Genomic DNA, 25,165 nt, shown 5'->3' with positions numbered 1-25,165 from the left:
TTTGCTCACATGAGTTAATGGTATATCAACTCCACCAACAAAAGATCTATTGAATGACAGGTATGAACACTGTAGTTGCAATACCATATTTCTCAAAGCTCCCTTTATAAAAGTGGAGTTCTACCTTTCCAAAAGTACAATCTTCTACATTTACCTAAGCTCGATACGACACCACCAATTTGAAATAAGTACCAACTTAAGGTTTGTCATGTATATGACTCCACATTAATTACATTAGTACAAATTTGGTTATCAGCTAAGTCCACGTCAGAGTCTATATCGAATCACATGTTGATATGTAACGCGAGTCAAAATCAGGCATCAAACATTTTTTACCCCATGAGTTGAAAAGCACAAGTAAAGCTGCCACCAACGATACATATGTGGATGCAGAGAAGGTGTTTGATAAAAATCCTCAATGGAAGTGAAAACATAGAGCAAGCGAGAAGGTAGCTTGGAGTTGGGGAGTTGGTGTTGGCGTGGTAAAACGTTGAAGTTTTTGGTGCGAATTTATTGTGATATTGTAAAGTAGAAGAGATGAGTTAGTGGATGGGAATTGGGAAATGGATATAATGATTGTGGGTGGGCACGTTGTTAGTGTTGTGCAACTGCAGATAGTGATATCTCAATGGACACAACTAGCACCAAAACAATCACTTTTTCCCCTACAATGCATGTGGCTTTACAAACCCAATATCTTACAATTTTTTTTTTTTTTTTCTGTTTTGATGGTGTCTCTTTTGAGTTCATCAATTTAATTGGGTCGATCCCATTTTTTGATCAAGTACTGGTTTGAGCTTTTAGGCTCTGATACCATATTAATATTCATGTGATTTCATCTCAAAATCAATTGGGAATGAGAAAAATAGTCCATATCTATTATAAACATATACAAGATTTCTTCTTTTATCAACGTGGAATCCTTAACATTTAAACATTTAATTGAGAATGACTAGAATTTTACTTTATTTTGAGGGGTATGGCACTTGTGTCGTGTTTGTTCCAAGTTTAATTAAGTGATCGTTGAGCTCCTTTTTGGCGATGTCGTGGGGCTCTTGGCTACTTTTTATGTTATTCTAAATCTCTCTTTTTGAAAAAATTAATGTGAGATTGGTTTTTTCAAAACATGTTTTATGATGTCACCAAACAAAGTATAATATTAAATTGTTCAAAGTAAATTGAAAGGTCTTTTTTATATATAAAAATTTTTTATTTCTTTTAAGAATATGGTAGAAAACTCACTGAAAGAGCTATGGGGCCAAATCATTAATTAAGAGCCCCTTGAGATAAGATACTCATGCTTCAAGCTAACCCACAAGAAAAGGTTCAAACATATTGGACTTGGGAGCTAACTACACCTTTTGAGGTTCATTACTTCTTTATTCAATATCCAAGGATTTCATCAACACAACTAGGTTTAGACCATGGCTGTAATACCATTTTTAAGGATAACGGTACCCCAAGTATCCTAAGTATCTTCACAATAATATGATATTGTCCGCTTTGGGCATAATTCTCACGACTTTTGCTTTTGGTTTTGCCCAAAAAGCCTCATACCAATAGAGATAATTGTCTCCATCTATATACCACGGGCCAATGTGGACTTTTTTTGCATTATCTTTACAAACTCAACACCCATATCAAAAGGAGACCACAATAAGTGATGGAATTATAGTCATATGACACCTCTAACAAAAACTAATCTTAGCCTTCTCTGATCCACCTCCTGACTTTAGATATCGTGGGCTCAGTATCATATAGGTACTAGATTCCTTTCATCGCATATGATATAAAAGCAGAGAATGGTCCATTAACGATAATGAAGAATATCTCTGCAAGAATCAACTCATCAACATTGTAGAAAGTTTGCTAGATAGTTTCTACTCTGAGATGTCCCATATTCTTTTTATTTTCTTTTGTTTGTCGTTCTCTTTTATTATTATGTTTTTAAGAAAAATGGTGTATCGATTTAGCCCCTAAAAGTTAAATGATCTTTCTAAATTTTAAATTATCCTTTAGTAAATTTATTATGTTAACATTATTAACTAAATGATGATGTGACATGTCTATAACTTAATATAACATAGCACATAGCACACATATGATGTGTAGAAGACAGATACAATTCAACCATTTTTTAGAAAAAAAGTAATTAAGATATGAAATCTCTTTTATAAACTACTTATTAAACATCATTCACTATTATGGTACTAAAATGATATCAAAAGTAAGCCTAACTCGATACCAAGTTGATTTATACATGTCATATACAAGACAACAAATTCCACACCCAGCCCAGGCCCATGTTCAAATTTTAGCAAGCAATAGCCAGCCCAAACTTGGTTTCTTTAGAAATTCATTTTAGATAATAATAATAATAATAATAATAATAATAATAATAATAATAATAATAACAACCTAATTTAATAGATAAGACAACAAAAACTTTTTTTGAGTACATAACATTTGTTTTAGTAAAACGAAGTTTAGGCAATAAAAATAATAATAAATGGAATGGGAACATTAATAAGTTGTATACTTCAAGTATTTGGGTGAATTTAAAAATGATTTTTTTTACAGCATCTACATCATGTTAAAGGTTAAGATATTCATAATTTGATTATAATTGAATAAATATTTCTCAAGCGTTTGATTGTTGGAGTATCTTATTTTTATTTTTTCAAATTGAATTACTTTTATATAATTTGAAATATAAAAAAGTGACCCTTGGAGAAAAGGGACATGAGCATATGCCCAAATTGGTCAAACGAAAAAAAAAAAACAAAAAAGTAACGTACCCATTATAAATTTTGTTGTGAAATTCTCAATTTTAGCATTAACTTTTTTTTATTGTTGATTTTAAAAGGGAGAATCTAACAAAGTCAATAACATAGAGCTTTTTTAAAAAATAATATATAAAATGTGATCTTAATTGACTAAAGAATCAAATAAACATTTAAAAATCCCACCAAGACTTTAATGATCTGTTTAGTACCTCGGATTTGGAAAGAATTCAAAATCATGACGGATTTCAAATGAATTTCAATGTTTGATAGTACATGATTTTGAATGATTTGAAATCTTATCGGATTTCAAATCCTATTTTTACTTAAAAAATTTTTTTATCAAAATAGTCGGATTTTGCACGATTTGATAGACTTTTGAAGTAAATTACCTATTTAACCTCGTCATATTTTAATTTATAATTAATAAATTTAAAATAAAAATTTAAATCAATAAAATTTCTATTTTCTTTTCATTTTCAGTGAACATCTAAATAAAGATATTTTATTTAATTCATTTCAAATTATTTTTTTTCCAAATAAGAGAAAGAATTTAAAATCATATCTTGTATTTCAAATCACGAAATTTAAAATCATTTCATCCAACCAATTGACGTCAAATAGAAGGTAATTGTTTTGAGAGATAAAAAAGAAGGAAAAAAACAAAAAAGAACATTTATGCTCTCGTGTCCTCGTTTAGTTTGTGGAGCACTTGCTTTATGGAATGTTTGAATTTCCAATAATAGCCTTTCCACCTAGCAAATTTGATATTTCCATTAAAAGAGAGAGATTTAAAAATAATTTTGTATCCAATTAAATATTTCGTAATGAAAACAAAATCATTGTACTAATTCATGAGTACTAAATAGGTATTTGATTGTCAACCTTCCTTTCTTAGAAATATACGTACGTAGTAACTTTTTTTTTCCTCACTTTTCATTTTTAGAAACAACAAAATCAAATTTATTATTATTTTTATTTTTCATGTTTCTAATTTTCTTTTAAATATAGATAAAAATATTATTTTATCACTCTTTATTTAAAATGTATAATAAATATAGCACAAAAATTTTGAATCTTAATTTAAAATAAGACTTTTATTTTTCCAATTTAAAATTTTATAGAATAAGAAAGCTTATCGGAGATATTTTTATTTTTTTTCACTAATTAAACAAAAAAACACAAGAAATAGTTACTAATAAATTTCTATTCTTTTAATTAAAAAAAATAAGGAAACAGTAATATGAATGTTACCGAACGAGCTCCAATATTCCAACTTTACCTATTTGTTTAAAAAACTCGCTCATGATTCATATGACCTAGATATTAATTAGATATATATAACTTCATATATGTATATGCATGAAAATTAATCAATCCACAGCCAAACTATAACCATAAGCTCACAGCTGGTGCTGCTCCCTCTGCACTTGAAGAACATTGGTGTTGTAAGGACCAACATTTTGGCAGCCATAGATTTGGTCCGGTAATAATTTGGGTCCGAGTGAAGACATCCCACAAAACGGCCGCGGCGACGTTTGGTGCAAGGGATTGTGGTTATCATTGTCGGGAAGATGGACGGTGGTGATGTCGTGAATGCTCGATCTTCTCTTGTCTTTTCCTCCGGTGAGCTGTCGAATGAAGTATTTTTGGGCGTGGCTGGCCACCTGTGTCGGAGTTCTTGTAGTGACAAAATTGCGAGAGATATTTCTCCAATCTCCTTTACCGTACTTCTTCAACCCCATCAAAAATAACCTATTGTTTTAAAAATATATAAAATATTGTGTCCTGTTAGTTCTAAATTTGCCTATCCTCGTATGTTGTACTAAAAAGAGATTAGCTCTAAATTTGGAGTACTTGTCATTCCAAATCTTAATTAATATACTAATTTGTTAATTCGATAAATTTTTTAGTTTCCAAAACACACCTCTAACTTTTAGACACTTTTATGAGCTCACCAATCAAATGCAGTTTACATAAACATAAGTTTTCATAACTACATAATTCTGACTTGCCAAATATTCCATTACAATAACCTTGTAATTTATAATAAAGCTTAAGTATAGGCAGTGATTTGAGCTATCTAGAATTAATCTATTCATACTACATTTTCTAAGAAATATATATATATGTGAATCAAAATAATATTTTTAATGTAATAAAAATTGACTAGTTAAAAAAGGTACATATGAAACATAAGTACTTTAGATTTGGGTCATCACTCTTCACATTTTTTATTTGGCAATTCTTTTTTCCATATAATTCATATCAACATTTTCTAATTTGACCTAAAAAGAATATACATTTACGGTAAATTAATTAAGCAAAGCAATTTTTGTTTCAAACTCTCAAAACTCAAACAGAAAACTACAATAATCTTGTTTCATTATCATCTATATGTTGTTTTTCAGTATTAGCTTTGAATTAAATGCAAATTTGAATGATAATTTTATATATAAAAACGAAAGTTATTTCATAATAGAAAAGATTTAGAACATTTAATTTGTAAGGAAATTTGGAATGAGAACCCGTTTTCAATTTCCAAAAACAAAATCCGGGAGTGAAAAAGAAACTAAATTTACAGTTAATTTCTCACAAATTAGGCAACCAAAAATATGTGCAGAGGTCAAACCTGTGCTCTTCTTCAGTCCACGGCACCCCTTTCTTCCTGTCCTGATCGGAAGGCCGACCGGAACCGCCTCTCTTCCCAGCGCCGCCGTGAATCCGCCCAAACCCGCCGCCGCCATTCGACCATTCCAACACAAAAGAGTTGCCGCCGGCGTACCCCGGAATCGGAATAAGCCCTGCCTCAATATCACTCACGTCCTCCACCAAATCCCTGTACTGTTTTATCACATCACCGACGGTCTTGCCGGGAATCATGGCGGCGACTTTCAGCCACCGGTCCGGCGTATCTCTGTCGAACCAAGCCAAAGCATTCTCGAACCGTTTGTTCTCCTCCGGCGTCCATTTCGCCGGCGACGTCGGAGAAAAAATCCCAATCCCTCGTTTCATCAACCCAATTTAATATACATAGAAATTTCAGTTCCCCTGAAAAAACTAACAAAAACCCACTTGAGGAAATGCATGAAATTTGAAGAATTCAAGATCAATTGTCCATTAAAGACCCTGTATAGATCCGAAGCTTTATAGATCGAGGATCAAATTCCAGAATCTGAAATTAACTGGAGAACTTGATTGAAGCTCACTAATATGAATTTTCAGAAACTGAAGTGGGAAAAAGGAGTTTGAGAGATTTTTTTTTTTTTTTTTACTTTGGATTCTTGTTTTTGTGGAGGAAGAATTCAGAGGCAGAGAAGGGAGAAACGGTGATTGGAACTGCCGGTGGGATCGAGATCTATGGGACAAGAACAAGGCACATAATTTAGAGAGAGAGAGAGAGAAAACTGGTGTCGAATTCTGATTGGTGGATTTGGAATTTGTAGGGACTTTTCAGCTTAAAGCACAGAGAGGGGAAAAAACCAGAGAAATGCAGGGGAGATGGGAAAATAAAAGACAGACTTTTGAAGAAGACAAATCTATGATTGGCTAGGTGGTCAAGTGAGAGGGTTAAAAAATTAAATAAGACTTCTAATGTTTTTCTAATTTAAATAATTAATTCAACTTTAGTGCTGAGAAATAAATAAATAAATCATTTTGAATTGTTGAAGAGTAGAACATATCCACTTGGGCCAAACAGAGGAATTATGATTGTTTTGTGTTGAGGAAAGCCAAAAGATGAGTGAGATTGAAATCAGCTCTTTTTCTTTTTATTATTAGATTATTCATTTCATGGTTGTGAGAATCCTATATTGATGATTCTTTTTATTATAGTTTTAGGACATTTCACCTAATCATTAATTTAATGTTAATTTTGTTCTACTTTTGTTGTTTTGATTTTAAAACAATATATTAGCCTATCTTGAATAATACATTTGGTTATATGGTCTTTAAAAGGAAAAAAACATAGAATGACGCTTATTTTGTTTGTTTTTGTGGGGAGGGATTGAACTCACAATCTTTTGATCGGAGATATATACCAATTATCACTAAAATATATTCACTTTGGCGGATACCACTTATCATAACTTTGTTGTAATCTTAATTCAAAATGTCTCGTGCAAATAGAGATGTTGTTATTTACTTATGTACCATGAATTTTCCTTTCATATAATCAATGTCGAACTTTGGTTGCATTAATGAGCGTTTCTTTATTTTATTTTATTTTATTTATTTATTAAGATGCTTATAGTTGCTACTCAGAATCAAAGAATTTCTAGGTGCTATGTATTATAATTGATGTGAAGTCGTTTTCTTTTGTACGTGACGTTTGAAAAATGAAATAATTTCAAAACTCATAATAAATCTACTAATTTAATACAAAATTTCAAAATTATGGGTCCCCAATATTTACTTGAAAAAAGAAGAGAAAGTAGTTTGCAAATGCGGCGTCGTAAAGGGAAGTGAAGTGAGAGGAAGACCACAAAATCAGGATTATTCCAAGGTCTCTGTCATCAACAGATATAACAGCCCAACAAGTACAACTGCTTATGATAAATTCTTATTTATTTATTTATATATTATTATTATTCTACATTTTTTGTTTCTAAATTTTTCTTTGACCTTTCTAAATGTTGACATCTGTCCCCGCCATTGTTGTACGGACAACTCACACAATTTCTTTTTTTATTTGAAAATTTTGCGATTAAAAATATTTATCTCTCCAGTTCTGAACTGTCTTGGACGCATAAAAAAATTATATAATAATGAGTTTTTTTAGTATATATGATTAGTTGGTACGGCGGGTTTGAACTTGGAAGGAATTTTCCTTTTCTAAACGAATAATAGAATCAGAAAATTTCAAAGAAACAATTACACAAGTAAAATTATATTGTCACATTTTATTGCCATGCATTTTTACATGCCATATTTAAAAGATTATTAATATAGTTCGTAAAATTTGGATGACTTTTCACTCTAATTTCTATTGTTAAAAGATTTGATTCTATCATTTATATTTTTATACTTTTTTCAATTTAATCACCTAGTATTAAAATTTACTAATGATAAATTCACGTGACATAATACTTAGTTAATTATCGAAAATTTAGTGAAGAAAAAAGTCATCAAAAGAAGAAAACTCAAAACTTCTACTGATTTAAATATTATATTATGATAGTTATCGTCAATCAATTTTAATATTCAGCGAAAGTGATGGACTAAATTAAAAAAAATGGAGGTAAAGGTAAAGAATTCGAACTCATAATTTCTCAATCAAAGATATATGTCAATTACCACTGAACTAAATTCATGTTGACGTTACAAACAATTATAAATACTGATGTTATAGTTAGTTGGTACTTTAGAAGGAGAGCATGAATACCTACCTAAAAGATTGAATGTGTCAACAACTTCAATTATTTTATTTAGTATTTTTTAAATATCATAACATAGAATTCTACGGGATTGTTTTTTTTAATGCATATTTTAATACATAAATTAAAAAAAAAAAAACAATCATTTTGATTCAGATGGGGTGTGACTTGTGAGGCGCCGGGTTATAAAAGAATAAGAAATTTTTTGATAATATAATTAGATTACTTTCTCAATACAACAATGCTAAAATTCCTTTGAAAAAAGAAAAAAAGAAAATAAACAAAATGCTGAAATTTTTTAATTTCTTTTCATATAATAGTATAAAGGGCTCCATTTTTACATCATGCGTATAACAGAAAATTTCGAATTTCTTTTTCCGTAAAATAAAATCTTCATTTGATGGTTCGTCATTGTTGGTGTTCCATTTGGATTAACATTTGGGGAGGTCGCTGGGCGGCGGTGGAAGCGACTGTTTAGGGCCTTTGCCGTTGTCCACCAAGAACGCCATCTTCAGCCCCCAAGTCGTATGCACTTCCAAATGGCAATGCATGAACCACACTCCTGAAAGGTGAAATTAAAACGCTTCAATTTCAGTTTCAGTTGAATCGTTTAAAATTCATTTGAATATTTGAAGATTGAACAAAATTCGGAATTCGAAAGATAATAATTCGGATTCCTTTACCTGGATTGTCCGCGCGAAACCTTATAGCCGTCCATCCACCCGACGGAACTCCGATTGTGTTCCGCTCCACGGGATCCACGAGATTGAATTTCTTAGGGTCGGTTTTAGGGTTGAAATTGCCGATTCCTCTCCCGACTTCGAAGAAATTGAATCCGTGGAGATGGACTGGGTGGTTTTCTGCGGTTATGATTCCTGTATCTTGTAGAACTAATTCCACCGTGGAGTTGTATTGTAATTTGTAGAGCTTAGTTCCACTTGTAGTCTGCAAGTTTCTCGGTCCTGGTCCTGAATAGTTGAATTTGTGAGGGGGGTTTCCAGGAAAGTCAGTGGTGAAAACGCCACTGATTTTGAAGAAATGTGCCTGTAGAAGGGCGGTAGTCGGCATTACAAAAGTGACATTGTTGATACTTGCCACTACCCTGCTTCCGTTAGCAGCCTTGCAAGTCGGGCACGGGTTGATCCCGAGCCCGACCGTGAAGAAGAGGTGGTGGTCGATCGTCAGCGGGACGTTGGCCGGGTACTTTTTCGAGTTCAAGCTTCTGAGGGAGTTTGTGAAGGAGTTGGCAATTTGTGTTGCGTTTTGGGGAGGTGGGTTGGTGCTTGTTGTGAGGGATGTGGCCAATGTGCCTGAGTAGTGCACCGTGGCAGTGGCGGTGTTGTTATCGACTGCGACCGGAGAGTCCATGAATGGAGAGACGGCCACCATGTATTTTCCGGAGTTACGATCGGCGGTTAGAAGGACGTTGGTGGTCTGGCCTGGAGCAATCAGAACCGTGTCTGTTTTGAATGGTTTGACATATGTGGCGTCGACTTCCACAACCGTTAACTTGTGGCCAGCGACCTTGAAAAACAGTTCTTCATTCAGTGCAGCGTTGATTATGCGTAGTAAATAGGTCTTCCCACTTTGAACAGGCAATGTGAAGCCCCCTAATTACCAGAAAGAGAGAATTAGAAGACGACCCACAGAAGAGACCAAATTTTGTTGTGCATTCCAAAAGGGGTTTAGTTTTAGATTGTTAATTGAATTACTCTGTGAAGGGCAATTTGTTGATATGGATCCTGGAAGGCCGTTGATGGTGTGAGCATCAGAGACATTTGGTGCTAATCCCGACTTCAGAGCTTCATTGATCACAGCTTCAGTATCTGATTTCCACCACTCAGCTATACAAATTCAAATTGCTGTGAGTCAGAATCTCCACTTTTTAAAAAGGGGAAAGGAAAGGTATGAACTTTTTGAGGCTCACCAAGCACAAGGACAGCTTCCTTGTGGGGTGTAGGGAACGGATAAGGCACCCCGAGCTTTGGCAAGATGACGATGGCACCATGGACGGTGGCTCTCAGCCAGAGAATATGGGCATGCCAGAGGAGCGTGCCTCTTTGGCCGGCGATGGTGAAGTTGTACACGTAGCTCTGGCCCGGCTGAATCGGACATTGCGTGATGTACGCCGGTCCATCAGCCCAGCCTGTTCGGAGTTGTCTGATTCCATGCCTACACCAACATTGCGTTGATAAGATTATGACTTAGTTTATTTACATCACTATATTTCAGTGGGAATTCAATTTACCAGTGAATGGAAAGGTTATATTTGACATGGTTGACAACTTTAACGAGCACCGTGTCGTCCTCCCTAGCATAGAGGGTCGGTCCAGGGAACTGTCCATTAACGGTCACAATGGGCTTGCTTGAGCAAAGTCTGGTTGCCTTCCTCAACACCACCTGCCAACCAAAATGGTTCAATATCACTCGTCAAAAACGAAACCAAATTGATTAACATTTGAGGCCCACCCACAACAGAAAAAGGCTATTCCATTCAAAAGCTCTCCTTCAAAAGAAACGGAAAGCTACATGTCACCAGAAAGCCTATCATCCATTTGAAAAACCAATGTCCAATAGCACATTGGAAACCTTTGAAATCTAGTTAAAGGAACCAACTTTTTACCCTCAATGATAATGAAACTTCGTTTTGTAATGACGATTCCACAGAACAGTACTGAACACCATGAAATTTTACAAAGAAAAGTAGAAAGAGGGGTTACATTGAACTTGTAATGCCGAACTCTGGACTCAGCCAAATGAGGAAGAAGGCAGCAGATTGCCAAGAGAATAAAAGCTCGAACCCACAAAGACTCCATTAATTTTAAAATTTTATCTTCTTCTGTTTCTGTGTAGTGATCTGTGAGGAAGACGATGATGGTGAGAAGTGAGAAGGGTGGCCATGCAACTGAGGCTTATAAAGAGGTGGCCAAAGGGGTTTAATGGGGAAGAATAAGCTGTTGTTGCCATGTCGTTTTTTCTCAGTTAGGTGATGAGTAAAACGAATCTTTAGACATAAGGGTTTTCAGATGAAACCAGAATCAGATGCACTGTTTTCTTTCATATATCTTACATGTTACATAAAGTTTGTGTTTTCCTCCAACCATTTTGAGCTGTGTATTCTCCCGAGAAGTAATAATAGAGACCTTTTAGTATTTCCCCTAATAATTAAAGGTTTAACTTTAACCTCTTTATGTTGTTTTTTGAAGGTTCATTTTTAATATTAAGTTAGATATGCCTTATTCTTTTAATTCAAAGGGTTCATTACACATAGCCCTTACTATAACGTATGCTGGGGTTTGTCTAACTTTCCGTCGGATCGGGATTTTTAACCATTTTATACAGAGATATTGGTAAAATTGTCTTTTAACATGTCATTTGACATCAATTTTTTTAGTATCTTTTTGAATTCAACAAATATAGGGATGGAGATGCGGCCTTCAACCTCAATAAAAGTAATAGACACCCTAGAATATGCTGATATCGACATCGAACCATTTGATCCATAAAAGAAAGTGACAAAAAGGTATGAAACATAAAGGATCAAATGCTGAGTGGATGTGTTAAGATGGATGGTTGGGGAAGTCAATGGTGGATCCAGTAGGCAATAGGTAAGAAATGGCTATCATTTGGTGGTGTGTGAAGCAGAAGCAGAAGCCGAAGCCAGAAGCAGATCCTTTCGATTCATTTGAAAGCAAAAACAGAATTAAAAAAGTGGGGTTTTCAGATCAGTTAATTACCAGAAATAGTTGGAGAAGGGGTCTTAATCACTCACTGCCTTGGCTGATTCTCCACGGAAACTTATATCCTTTTTTTTTCTTCAGAATGTTTCTTCATTTAGACGTTCTTATGAAATGAATTTGTCTCATTTTTAGAGGGATTTGAACGAGTTATTGATTGTTTAACATAGAAATGAAAATTCATCAAGAAAAGTGGAGCAATTTTGAGCCAACTTCAACCAACAATAATGGTGAACCTGCCGACTGCCGTGCCATCCCATCATTTGCTTCCCTCTAAGTCATCCACTCCCAAACAAAACTCTCTTTCTAACCTTATTCACTTCACTTCCTATTTACTTCAAATTAGATTAAATTACCATTTTATTCAACTCATCATATTAACAAATTTATGTCAAATTATATGTTTAGTTGATGGATTTTAGTTATGTCTATCCTTGAACTTTGTCGAATTTTTTTATTTTATGCCTATTAAATCTATAAAGTTAAAAAATATATATATATTTAATAGATTCAAGAATTTTTAGTTTTATATCTGATAGGAATCTATAGTATTTGAAAATTTTAAAAAAAATTTACAATTTTGTTGGACATAGGATTGAAACGTCATGGTCATATAAAAAACAAAGTTTAAGATTTTATGTCTAATATTGAATTTTATAAAATGTCGAATATGATAGGGACCTTTTAGAGACAAAATTAAAGTTTAGAAATTTAGTAAATACTTATAAACTTATTCATGATAGTTACCACGTATCCAATATGACAGTGACTCATAACGACAAAGATGTTTTAGGATAGTTAACTAAATCATAAGAATCAAATTGAAATTCACAGTAACTCTAAGAATTAGATAGAAATTTTCAAAACTATAAAAATTAAATTAAAACCAAACGGTCCAAACCTGAGGTCGGAGGTTGGAACCCTCGTACCTCCAATTTGTCATACTAAAAAAAGAAAAGAAAAAGGACCAAATTGGAAATTACCGTATATACCACGAAGAGGCAGTCGGTTAATTCGAGAGGCTGGTCACTGGGCTTTGACGTCAACCAAATGGGCCTCCAATGGTCCTGAAATCCAGGTCCCGGCCCAAGCTGCTATAGACGTTGTAGACTAAAACGCTCCGTTTAGGTACGATAGAAGAATGGGAGAAAACATTGAGAGAGAATGAAGTAACAAATTTATACGACAGGAACATCTGTGATCAACTAACTCTTTTTGAATTTCAAACTCTATTATAAATTATTTTCAATTTTAAGTAATAATTATATAATTGTCAAAACGAGCATAGCTCAGCGGTAATTGGCATATATCTCCAACCAAGAAGTAATTCTAATCACTACTGTGTATTTCTAATAATTTTAATTCTTTTAAATTAAAAATAAGAATTTTTAAATTCAAACACTAGGCGATATACTTCTTGATCGGATTCATTTTGGTTTCTATAATTTCGGCTTTGCTTTATTTTAGTATCTGTAGTTTTAATTTTTTGTTCACTTTAGTCCATATACTATCAAAATGTCATGTTTGGGTCTCTAAAAAATTTTAGTCTCTATTTACAAAATTTTAATATAAATTTTATACCCAATGCAATTTTATGGTTACAGTGATTTGCCATGTTAAAATTGGAATATAAAGAGATTAGATAAAAAAGAAAATAAAGGGACGAACCATGACAATAGGATGGTTTGAAAATACAAAAATTAAAATAAACTCAAGTTGAAAATACACCGATGAAAATGAACGATTTAGAAGTACAAATATCAAAATAAGATAAAATAGTATTTGAATCTAATTTTTATCCAAAATGAAAGTTGCCGTGTTCATCCAAAATAGACAATCTTGTGAACTTGAAATTGTATATAAAAAGGTATATGTTTATAAAAGTATCTCCAAAACGAAGCCAGTTTTGGATTATTCATGCATTCAATTAAAAAACAAAATAAAAAAAAATAGTTTATTGATAAGATATCACCTGAATTTTTCAAATAGCTTTTATAGATATCGTAAGATTTAAGGAAAGTAAATTAAGGAATGGTGATCTGTGTGAAATACATACCACCAGCTGTATTGCCGTAAATAAGAAATCAATTTTCTGATGTGTATTATTACAATGTCATATTATATTCGTGAAAACTATTTCAAATTTATAAAAACAATCAAATACAAAAAGTAGAAATAAATGAAAATTTATAGAATTTGTTGTTTTTCTAAAAACATAAATATATTTTTACTAAAAGTGGTATGGAATATGATAGGTTAAATTATAAATATAATACTTACTATTGTGTTTGGTAATATTTTTATTTCTTGTTTTTTATTTTTTTGTAATAAAAAAAAATAGAGCTAAGCTTGTTAAGTGTTGGAAAAAGAAACATAACATTTTTTTAATTCTTCCTTGTTTCCTATTTTCTAAAACTTTAAACTAAAAAATACTTTCAAATAAAAATTTTGATTAGTTGTTTCCAAACTTTTTTTGAAAAATGAGAAATATGAAACATTAATAATTACCGAAGAACATGGTTTTTTAAACGAAAACAATACCTAACGGCGAATAAAATTTTACTATTGTGTCTATTCGATCCCTTTACTTTACAAGTTTTCTTATAACTTCTAAACTTATACTTTAAAATGCAAACATGAACCTAGCCAATAATTTATTCTTGTACGTTCGGTAATGTATTAAAAACGAACCGGAGACAAGTTTGACCTTGTATCAACAAACTTCCAAGTAAAAACCTACAACATTACAAATTGAGTAACTCAAATGGAAAATTTTAAGAAGATAGAGAAAAAGAAAAAAATTATTTGAGCGATATGATATGAAATTATGAAAAGATTTACATTTGAATTGCACATACGATGGGGCATGGGATCAATTTCCAATCCAAAGAAGACGCGAATCAATCGGGCACATTGAGAACGAGCAGTCAACAGAAACCACGCGTGGTTCTGTTTTTTATATAGTTTTGTTAATGAAATCGAATTCAATTTGTTTGCAAATTGGCAGTGGCGAGAAAGAAGCGGGCTGCTCTCTCCTCCTTTCGCTCCCCATTCCTTCTTCTTCTTCTTCTTCTTCTTCTTCTTCTTCTTCTTCTTCCACACCACCGCCGCGATCCCTCACTCTCTCTCTTTCTTCAAGGTATTCTCTATTTGTTTCTACACTCTCATAAACTCCCATACTTGCTTTACTTTCTGATGATTTCAAGAGTTCTCAACAGGGGCTTCTTTTTTTTTCCTCTCAAACTCAAAAACAAATGCATGATTCTGATTTATTCGTGATTCGATTTATTTATTAGCTTTGACTTCTTCAACCCTACGATACGATACGATTCTGTATTCTCCTTTATTTATTATGTGTTATTCGATTGCGACACTCAAACCTAAGAGTGATTATAAAAACTGCGTTCAATTTTAAATTGAAGAAAAGGGCAAGTAGTAGATCCGTATCCTTTTTGTTATTTTATTCAAATTCAAAATCTTAGTGATACCCCGATGAGAGTTGAATATTTATCAACCTTAATATGTTTATTTAGTAGCTATTAGCATATCGAGGAGGAGTCATACGATGGCAGAAGAGGACATTTATACAAAAGATGGTACTGTTGACATCCATAAGAATCCTGCTAATAAGAACAAGACTGGAAATTGGAAGGCTTGCCGCTTTATTCTTGGTATGTTTGTTTCTGTTGGACGCATTATTTTCGATTCTGTTAATAATCGTATTGTTTAAATTGTAAGGATGATATATTTGTATAGGAAATGAGTGCTGTGAGAGATTGGCATACTATGGGATGAGTACCAATCTGGTGAACTATCTTCAAATACGTCTCAACATGGGAAATGTAGCTGCGTCCAATAGCGTTACGACCTGGTCGGGAACCTGCTACCTTACGCCATTGATAGGAGCCTTCTTGGCTGATGCTTACATGGGAAGATATTGGACGATTGCTAGTTTCTCGATCTTATATGTCTTTGTAAGCTTTCTTTGGCAATTTAAAGTAGAGGGGGCGAAAAGAGAGCGGTTTTTCTTTAAATTGAATGAAAACTTGAACTGGGTCCAATGAATTAGCGGTTACATTTGAGTGAGAGTCTGTTGTTTATAATGTTTATGTATGGCTTTGGCAGGGCATGGCACTGTTGACAATGGCTGCTTCAGTCCCTGGATTGAAGCCATCATGTGACGGTTCTGATTGCCATCCAACTGGAGGTCAAACTGCTGCCACCTTCATAGCACTTTACTTGATCGCCCTCGGGACAGGGGGAATCAAGCCCTGTGTTTCGTCTTTCGGGGCTGACCAATTCGACGATAACGACGAAGCTGAAAGGAAGAAAAAGAGCTCCTTCTTCAATTGGTTTTACTTTTCAATCAACGTAGGTGCATTGATTGCCTCCTCAGTTCTGGTGTGGATACAAATGAATGTAGGCTGGGGGTGGGGCTTCGGAGTTCCTGCTGTAGCCATGGCCATCGCTGTAGTGTTTTTCTTCTCCGGTAGCTCGTTGTATCGTCTGCAAAAGCCTGCAGGAAGCCCCATCACCAGAATTTTGCAAGTTATTGTCGCATCCATTCGGAAACAACAAATACACATTCCAGAAGACAAGTCTCTCCTCTACGAGACTTCTGATGATGTCGAGTCCAAAATTGAAGGAAGTCGCAAGCTCGAGCACACAAACAAACTAAAGTAAGTATATTCATCATGTTCTATTGATTATCTAAACCTGAAATCCTCATTTATGATTATACTTTTGTATGAACAACTTTTTTTTTTTTTTTGCCACTAAACTTCCAGATCAAATTCTTCATTCCATCTTTTTTTAACAGATAGTTCATGATACTCATTCTCATCATAATGCTAGGCTTAACAATTACAGACAGAATTTTATATTATCCAAATTGGTGTTACATTATCAATTATCTACAGATTCCTAGATAAGGCTGCTGTAGAGTCTCAAACTGATTGGATCAAGGGCCAACCAAGCGCATGGAGACTTTGTACAGTGACTCAAGTTGAAGAGCTGAAGAGTGTTATCGGTTTGTTGCCTGTGTGGGCCTGTGGAATAGTCTTTTCAGCAGTCTATAGCCAAATGAGCACCATGTTTGTTCTACAGGGCAATACAATGGACCAGCACATTGGGCCACATTTTAAAATTCCTTCGGCCTCCCTTTCCATCTTCGATACCCTTAGCGTTCTCTTCTGGGCTCCCGTGTACGATCGAGTCATCGTCCCAGTTGCAAGAAAGTTCACTGGCAATGAGCGTGGTTTCACACAGCTACAACGGATGGGAATAGGCCTCGTCATCTCTGTTTTCTCCATGATTGCAGCGGGTATCTTGGAAGTTGTTAGACTCGACTACGTGAGGAAGAACAACCTCTACGAAGTCGAGACCATTCCCATGTCGATATTCTGGCAAGTTCCACCGTATTTCCTCATTGGATGCGCAGAAGTTTTCACATTCATCGGACAGTTGGAGTTTTTCTACGACCAAGCACCCGACGCAATGAGAAGCATGATGGCTGCCCTGTCGCTCACAACTGTCGGATTGGGAAACTACTTGAGCACATTGCTCGTTACGATCGTGACAGAAGTGACGACGAGACATGGGAAACTCGGGTGGATTCCCGATAACTTAAACAAGGGACATCTCGACTATTTCTTCTGGGTGTTGGCCATTCTCAGCGTGCTTAATTTCTTTGCTTATCTCTTAGTGGCTAAGTTCTATACTTACAAAAAGGTAACAGGTCATTTGCGCTGAAAATTACATTCTCAGTTCCTAATTGTAGCTTTTAATTACATTAAAGTGTTCAGTTTTCGAGTATGTTAAAGAGACAGAGCTGGTTAGATTTTGTGTTTCAACTGTTGGGTTGGGTTGTGTTTCTTTTCCTCACAAATTATATTGTTGAAATAGTCAAAAAGTGTGGATGGATTTACAAAAGTTTGACAAAACCAATTGTTGGTGATTTGACTTTGAGTATAATTTGTTGGTGATATTGGCTTTGGGTAATGAGCCTCTACTTTGTCCTCCCACTTACTTTCTGTCTGCTCTTGCTTCACTTCCTTGCATGAGCCTTGTTTGTTGGGATTGTTTTCTTTCTCTCTTTTCTTTTTCATTGCTTGCTTTATTGACTTTGGGGCCTAATTTATTGAAAGGTTTTCAAACACAACATTTAAGGGAAAAAGGGTAAAGTGTAAATGTGTGGGTTGATTAATGAATATGTTTTGCTGTTGTAATGTTATTATTAGGTGAATTAATAATCATTGATAATCTTCAAAAAAGAGAAAAATGTATAATCTTCAACCTTAAACAGGGTTGTGGATTCAAATTGTTCCCACCCATTTAGCATATTGAGGAAACCAACGACAATGCTTTCTATGATTGTGTTCCAAAATGTTTCTATAAAATTCAATCTCTTTTTTAGACTAATCAACTCCTAGTTCACACTTCCTTTTGAAGTGTTTTGTTTATGGCAATAAGTTGAGAAGTAGATTTAAGTTATGAGTTCGTTAATTCAATTGCTAATCCGAACGTAGCTTACTCTAAAATGAATAAAGCATGGATTTTCTACACCAGACAATTGTTGGGGTTAGAAAAAAAATATTAATAAAACTAGAATTCACAATTCTGGCAGAAATGCTTTTGACTTCATTTATATCAAGACATTGGTGTCACATCAGTGATGTTGATGATAAAAAACAAGAATCAACTATTTCATGATTTTTCATATTTGGGCATTGGCTGTCTCATCTAAAGTGGCTTTGCTTGGCCAAACAATGAAATCACAGTAAAAACAAAAGGACTTAATAAGACATGTGAAAATTCTTGATTTATTTTGAGTAAATTAAGAAGCCTTCCTTCATTCTGTTCTTCATTCTACTCGAATGGGGAAAAAAATAAATCCATTTCCAATAAACCCATTAAAGAAAAATCGCCCAAATTTAAAAGGAAAAAATAATAAGCAACTTTAACCCAGAAAAACATGTTTTTTTTAATTGAATCCTCCCCCAACTAATTTCAGTTTCAATACAATCGAAGAACACTTCGAGCAATGGACTGGGCTTGATTCGGCTTCACCTTCCCCGACCCGCCTCTCCGGCTGCCCCTCATCGGCGTCAAGTAGAATCGGAGGAGTCCATTGTCGACGTTCGTCGGAGAATATCGAGCACTCCGATTCCTCTCCAAAACCGGCTCCTCTTTCTTCTTCTTCCCATTCCCATTCCCATTTGATTCTGCATTGCTTTTTCTTGAACTGCTGAAAGGTCCGCCGATCATACTTGAACTCCTCCAGCTGACGCTGCTGTTACTCCTGAACATTTTTGGATTGAATCCTCCTCTGCCATCGCCGCTCCGTTCGCCCCGAAGCTCCGGCCACGACTCCGAATAAGACCGCTCCACCCCATTGGGTCTGCTCTCTCTATCTTCCTCCTCGTCTTTGTTTCCTCCCCTCCGGTTGATCAATCCCCAGATGTTCCATCGCTTCCCCCACCGGCGGGACTTCTTCGACTCCTCTTTCCGATTCCCCGACGCAGCATCGATAAAACCCGAATCCAATGACCCGGAGCAGTCATCACGCAGTGGATTGGCGTTTGAATCTCTATCTGGGATGCCCAACTTGGGCCCATGGCAGATGTCTGTAGTTGCAGGAGAGACCTTCGCGTTTGAAACTGATTTCATCTCGTCGATCTCCGCCACCACCGCGGCGGCGGTTTTGCGGAGAGAGTTAGACCTGTCGAGGCTCTTCCGCCGACGGGAAGAATCCGAATAGTAATCCCGGGTCTGGGACGACCCGCCGGGAACATTTTCGTCTTCATTGGTGGAATTTGGGGATTCTTCGACAGGAATTTGGGTATCGGAACGGAAGACATTGATCGGGGCATCTTCAACGACGGAAAGCATGGTGGGCATTTTGGGAAACGTTCGGCTGATCAAATACCCGTCCCAAGAAGCGCGTGGCTCGTCGAAGGAGTAACGGGGATCGTCGAAGGACATACGGCCGGCGTCGAGCGAGAATCTCGGGTCCGTATCGCACGATCGGCGGCCGAATCCGTAATCGGCGATCTCCGATTGTGTATCTCTGAAATGGCGTCCGATGGGCTTCTCCACAGGCAATGTGGTAGATCCACTGCCGTTCCTCTGCTTCTTCTCCTTCTGTTTGTCCCTCCATTTCTGCAGCTTCTTGCTGAAGACCGAAGCGGCGGACCAGAAGCTTCCGGCTATCTCCTTCAAGTCCCTTCCGGAGGGCTTCTTCGCGTTCGAATCGAGATCTATATGATCCTTCATGGTCTTCAACTCCTGTTGCACTGATTCTGCCTCTAATTCCGCCTCAATTTCTTCTTCTCCTTCTTCGACAATCTCCTGAACTCCGTTTTCGATTACAACATCCACCGCATTGGGTTCTTCAGAAACCCTAATTTCTCCTTCTTGGACCTCGAGAACCGGGCCTCCAAGGCCGGAATTGGCCTCCTCGAAATTCCTACTCTCAACGGAAATTTGGGCACCAGCAACAGCAACCCTAGAAGTAGAAGGTTCCTGCGAAAAGAGGGAGCAGAGAGTGTTACGAACTCTGACGTCGCAAGATTTCCTCTGCGGCTCGAAAGAGGCAGAGAAGGCGTCGTTTCTGGAGGCAGAGAAGGAGAAGGATTTGGTACGACGGAGCTCAGGGAAAAAGGAGGGCCTATTGGTACTCCGGTTGGAAGTGGAGGGGAGGGCAGCAGAAGCAGGCCTGAAGATGGCCTTGAGAGCGGCAGCAGCAGTGGAAGGGGGTTTTTTAGCAGAGGAAGAAGAGGAGGAGGAATCGAGAAGAGAGAGGCGCTCGCAGAGGCATAGGGGGCAGAAGCCGGTGAAGTGCTCGTGAGGGTGACGGGGGCAGGCGGCGGCGGGGCGGTGGGGCAGCGGAGGCAATGGAGGAGGAGGCGCTGGTTGTGCGTCGGTGGAGGGATTCATAACAGAACAAGGAGGAGCTAGGAGAGAAGAGCGAGGAAGAAGAAGAAGTTCATGTTGATGTTCATATGATACGGAGAATTGAGAAAGTGAAAGAAAGTGAGATAAAGCAGAGCTTACAAAAAGAGAGACCCAGTGGGCCGCCCCCTCTCTGCAAATTTCCAGAGAGAGATTTTGCAGGGATGCCCCACACATGCTGTCTTGTGTCTTTTTTTTTCTCTCTCTAGGGCACTTGCTTTTGAAATTACTATTCTACCCCTTTGCTGCTCTCACATGTCACCGCTTCCCATTATTATTATATTATGCATACCACACCCTTCTCGAGTTCTCGTAGCTTTGGATTCATTTTAATTTCCGATTATGAATATCATATCATCTTTTTGTTGGATTAATCTAGACTTAGCTAAATTGGTTATGACATGTATCGCTGATTAAGATCGTGTATTCAAACTTCTTTTACCTTTTTATATATATATATTTTTTATAACAACATATAGAAGGTGGGGGATTGAACTCTCAAATTCTTGATTGCAGATATATGATAATTACCGCTGAGCTGACTCGTTTTGGCACCCTTACATTGTTACATGTGTTATTCGTACAATGGTTAAAGTATTCTAGAGGCTAAAGTTGGCCAAAAATCTGAAGTATAGACGACTATGTGGTCGAATCAAAGAGGTCAAATTAAAGTCTGACTAATCGAATAATAGGTACACGACGGACTTGTCGGTTGGTGGCTGAGTGATCTCTAATCGGTTGTAACAAAAATTCCATTATAAATATCGAAGGTAACATTATTTTCAGGTACGTACGAGTTTGATTACAAATTTAAATTCATATACATCGAATTAAGACTAATTTGAGTTTTAGAATGCTCACGCTCACGCTCTATTTTACGATTCGAACTAAAATTCTAAGAGGTTTGTGTGATCACATGTTTGCTAAAACACATATTGTTGTAGAAAGAAGAATTCAAACCATATGTTGGTATATCCTTCCAATTCCTAGTTTTCCCACTTTCAAACTCTTTTCTGCTGCATGTCTTGGTCCAAGCCATTTATATAAATATTAGAGATAACCTAAATATACCAATCGTTTATTAAAAATTTCAATTAAGTCATTTTGTTCAAATAAATTTTTATTACATGTTTTGATGTATCATCAAATTATTATTTTTATCAACATATATCAACATGGCACTTCAAATAAATAAAATTTTATTGATGAACGGATTGAATTTTATATATCGAGTATCATCTTCTTCGTAGTATATGGTCTATATATTCAAATATGTTAATATAACAATAATTTAATAGCATGTACATCAATAACAAGTTTGCAAATTTTTATGGGATGACCTAGTTGAAAATTTTTAATTTAATTACTTTTTAATTAAGAATTTTTTTATAATTGTTTTTAAAAAAAAAGGAATTTTTTGATAATTAGAAATCAAATCGATCTAAATTTTAGTGATGGGTATTGACATTTTTTTTTCCATTTTCTCAAAAGATGAGGTGTTATTTTCCTTCCCATCAAGAAAGAGATAAAGAAAATTTGGTACCAATCTTAACCACCTTTAAATTGAACCAAAACAATGAATTAATAACCATAGAAATGTTGTTTAATCTTTTTCTTTCTTTATAACACGAAATTAAAGATAATAAATCTGTTCGAATTTATAGATACAAATAAATAGGTGGATAGCCAAAGCGAACAACCTAAAATATAAAGAGTACAGCAAAAACTGTAGTAGATTTAGAAATTATATACCATTTTGAAAATTGTAGAATAGTTACAAATTAAATATTTAATTGAATCTAAAATAATATTAATTTTTTATTATAAATTTTGGAGATTTATTATTTTAAGATACTATATAATTTATAATATATTATATTTAACATATTTTAATTTTAACAAAAATTAAATGAGTTTAAATGGGCCGCCCATTCCCTGCCTGCCCCTGTCCCTCTCCATCCGCTCAAAAACGTCGCCGTTCCCTTTATTATCTTTCAAATTTGTTTGAAGTGAAATTGTGTGATTTTTTATATTAAATATATGGTTTTGTTTTTAAAATTTCATGTATGAAAAGAATGGGATGTTGGGGATGGTTTCATAAAAATTATGACCTTTTCATGGAAAAGTAGAAACAAAAATGATGACAAAACGTCTCGTCCCTATTTTTGCGACCACAAAAGAATTTCCATTATTGCTCACTTATTAATTTCATTCACACCATATTTTAAAAGAATATTATTATTATTATTATTATAGTACAATGTTATTTACTATTTATAATATATATGTATTGTCGAGTATTCTAAAGTTTGCAAGGTCCTAAATTTTTCGAACAGTAAATCATAATATATAAAAGAATAATCACAACAAAGTTTATACAAGTTAATCTCCTTGAACTATGTTCTCTTGATAAACCTTGCAAGTTATGAATACAAAAATAAAGATAATTAAAAAGATATAGAACATCCCAATGAATTTTTTTTCTCTTCTTCTTCTTTCGCTGGTGGAGAATGGTTTGTTTCACTCTATTTTAGCTCAAAACCTTAATAAATGACAATAAATCCATCCTATTATAAGTTAATTACTGATCGAATTTTATCCAGTTGATCTGACCATAAAGGTCAAGAGGTTGATATGGCCATGAGGCTATAAGAACATAGTGGTTCGTGGACGAGCCGACCACCAAGACCTCGAGTTATAGCTGGCCAAGCTGACTCCATGACTAAGAGACTTTGTGTTAAGGATATAAGAGATTTAACAAGATTTATAATATTATAAGTGAGCTACTCATCTCATTGTCAATTGATTTTGAGATAAAATTCATGAATATTAATATCTTGAAGATTTGACATCGTTATAAATCACGAACGTGTTGTCGAGAATCTCACACATCATCAGTCCCCTGTGAACCCAGAAGAACTCAGTCTATATTTTTTGTTTGTCCTTTTTTAGTGTTTTTTCTTCGGAATAGTTTTAGTTTTTAATTTAATGAGCTGCATATACATCAAAATATAGAATTATATAAATAGCAAAAATTTAAAATTTTATAAAAATGAATCGCATAAATTGCAAACATATACCATCAAAATGAATTACTTTTATGAATATTAAAGAAAAAACAAAAATTTAAGATTTTTTTTTATAAATACGTATGCATTTGACCCTAATTTCACTTTGTTTTTGTTTGGGGGTCTTCCTTAACATCGAAGGAGTAGTATTGGAAAAGTGATTAAATGGCCCATTTATTTAGGGGTATTGTATTATTATTAGCTCCGAATCCCAATGTCGCCATAAATAATCTAAAGTTCCAAATTCCTTTCACATTACCAGAAAGAAAGAAAGGAAAAAAAAAAAAAAAAGGCTCAACTGAAAGCGGTTTCACCTTTCAATCAACTCGGTTTGTTTGATTGATTTATTTTAATTTGTAGGTTTTAAGGTGAAATGAAAGATTGGAGTTTATGGTTCTCTCAAAAAAAAAAAAAAAAAAAAATTGTGGGCTTGGTTAGCCTTGGAAGGAAAAACTTTATATTACTTCTATCCTTGCATTTTAATAATAGCATCTATTTAATCCTAAAATTTTAAAAAGTTTCAACCATGCCTCTTAATTACCTTTGATTTTGATTGTAACAAGTTTTTGTTTTGAAATTGTTACTTAATTTCTTATATAAAATAAAACTCGTTTTAAATTGCATTTTGTTAATTCATCTTGTCAATCTTTTTTCCTCCACAAACTCGTAATTTCGACATTTAGAACAGTAATATATATTGTTGATGTACAAATTTGACCTCCATGATAGAAGGTAGGATAGTTCAGCATAGCAAATAGCAGGGATTTGTAGCGTAAGTATTTTCCTTGTACCTAATATCAATATCTTATCTGAATCTAGCGAGAATCTTGAGGCCATTATCATATTTTCTCTTTTTGAATATAGGATATTTCATCTAATAACTTGAACATAATTCACCCCGTTAAAATTGTTTCAAATTTTCATATGTGTGTTATTGTGTCCAAACATAGAGAAGAGAGCACAGTGGGCCCAAACCCACCGCTAAATCACGAGGAAACCCCGCGGCCGAACCCCAAACGGTGTCCAACGGAGGGCCACCACAAAGAAAAACCCCTCTCAAGGGCCAAAATCAAATTACTTTCTTCTCTTTTTTTTTCTAATTAAAATTAATTAAACTAAGTTGCCAGTCACGCGATTACACGTGGAAGGCTATGAGTGGTGGAGATGGTGTGGGGGTAAAGATCGGGTAAGGCCAAATCTACGGTAGAGTCAGTGTGGCATGGAATATGGTATAAACTATAAAGTGCTTT

The 25,165-nt window shown here is 34.9% G+C and overlaps 4 protein-coding genes across 6 annotated transcripts; 1 reads left to right on the top strand and 3 right to left on the bottom strand.

Moving 5' to 3' along the window:
• Positions 1 to 3,975: 3,975 nt before the first annotated feature.
• LOC111015054 (transcription factor DIVARICATA) lies at positions 3,976 to 6,308 on the bottom strand. Its single transcript, XM_022289964.2, has 2 exons — positions 5,416 to 6,308; positions 3,976 to 4,538 (listed from the first exon to the last, which is right to left on the bottom strand). The coding sequence occupies exons 1-2, from the start codon at positions 5,796 to 5,798 to the stop codon at positions 4,187 to 4,189; spliced, it is 735 nt and encodes a 244-aa protein (XP_022145656.1). The 5' UTR covers positions 5,799 to 6,308; the 3' UTR covers positions 3,976 to 4,186.
• Positions 6,309 to 8,444: 2,136 nt separating this feature from the next.
• LOC111015070 (laccase-4) lies at positions 8,445 to 11,011 on the bottom strand. 2 transcript variants are annotated; one of them, XM_088124601.1, is made up of 6 exons: positions 10,879 to 11,011; positions 10,405 to 10,558; positions 10,086 to 10,361; positions 9,871 to 10,002; positions 8,842 to 9,768; positions 8,445 to 8,720 (listed from the first exon to the last, which is right to left on the bottom strand). In XM_088124601.1, the coding sequence occupies exons 1-6, from the start codon at positions 10,972 to 10,974 to the stop codon at positions 8,590 to 8,592; spliced, it is 1,716 nt and encodes a 571-aa protein (XP_087980727.1). In that variant the 5' UTR covers positions 10,975 to 11,011; the 3' UTR covers positions 8,445 to 8,589. The 2 variants fall into 2 exon arrangements, with proteins under 2 accessions (XP_087980727.1, XP_022145678.1); XM_022289986.2 differs by having other exon boundaries at positions 10,086 to 10,330; positions 10,407 to 10,558.
• Positions 11,012 to 14,676: 3,665 nt separating this feature from the next.
• On the top strand, positions 14,677 to 17,868 carry PTR5 (peptide transporter 5). 2 transcript variants are annotated; one of them, XM_022290005.2, is made up of 5 exons: positions 14,677 to 15,034; positions 15,432 to 15,566; positions 15,652 to 15,869; positions 16,021 to 16,574; positions 16,815 to 17,868. In XM_022290005.2, exons 2-5 carry the CDS (start codon positions 15,461 to 15,463, stop codon positions 17,644 to 17,646), a joined length of 1,710 nt encoding a protein of 569 aa, XP_022145697.1. In that variant the 5' UTR covers positions 14,677 to 15,034; positions 15,432 to 15,460; the 3' UTR covers positions 17,647 to 17,868. The 2 variants fall into 2 exon arrangements, with proteins under 2 accessions (XP_022145697.1, XP_022145696.1); XM_022290004.2 differs by having other exon boundaries at positions 15,429 to 15,566.
• An 821-nt stretch (positions 17,869 to 18,689) lies between these two features.
• On the bottom strand, positions 18,690 to 21,070 carry LOC148211578 (protein OCTOPUS-like). Its single transcript, XM_088123617.1, has one exon. It carries the CDS (start codon positions 21,022 to 21,024, stop codon positions 18,910 to 18,912), a length of 2,115 nt encoding a protein of 704 aa, XP_087979743.1. The 5' UTR covers positions 21,025 to 21,070; the 3' UTR covers positions 18,690 to 18,909.
• Between the last annotated feature and the right edge of the window lie 4,095 nt (positions 21,071 to 25,165).

Source organism: Momordica charantia, assembly GCF_013281855.1.
Source record: "Momordica charantia cultivar OHB3-1 chromosome 5 unlocalized genomic scaffold, Mcharantia_2.0 BLBB01000005.1, whole genome shotgun sequence".
NCBI classification, from domain to species: Eukaryota; Viridiplantae; Streptophyta; class Magnoliopsida; order Cucurbitales; family Cucurbitaceae; genus Momordica; species Momordica charantia.
Note: the sequence above shows the minus strand (reverse complement) of the source record. Positions and strands in the feature narration are given on the sequence as shown.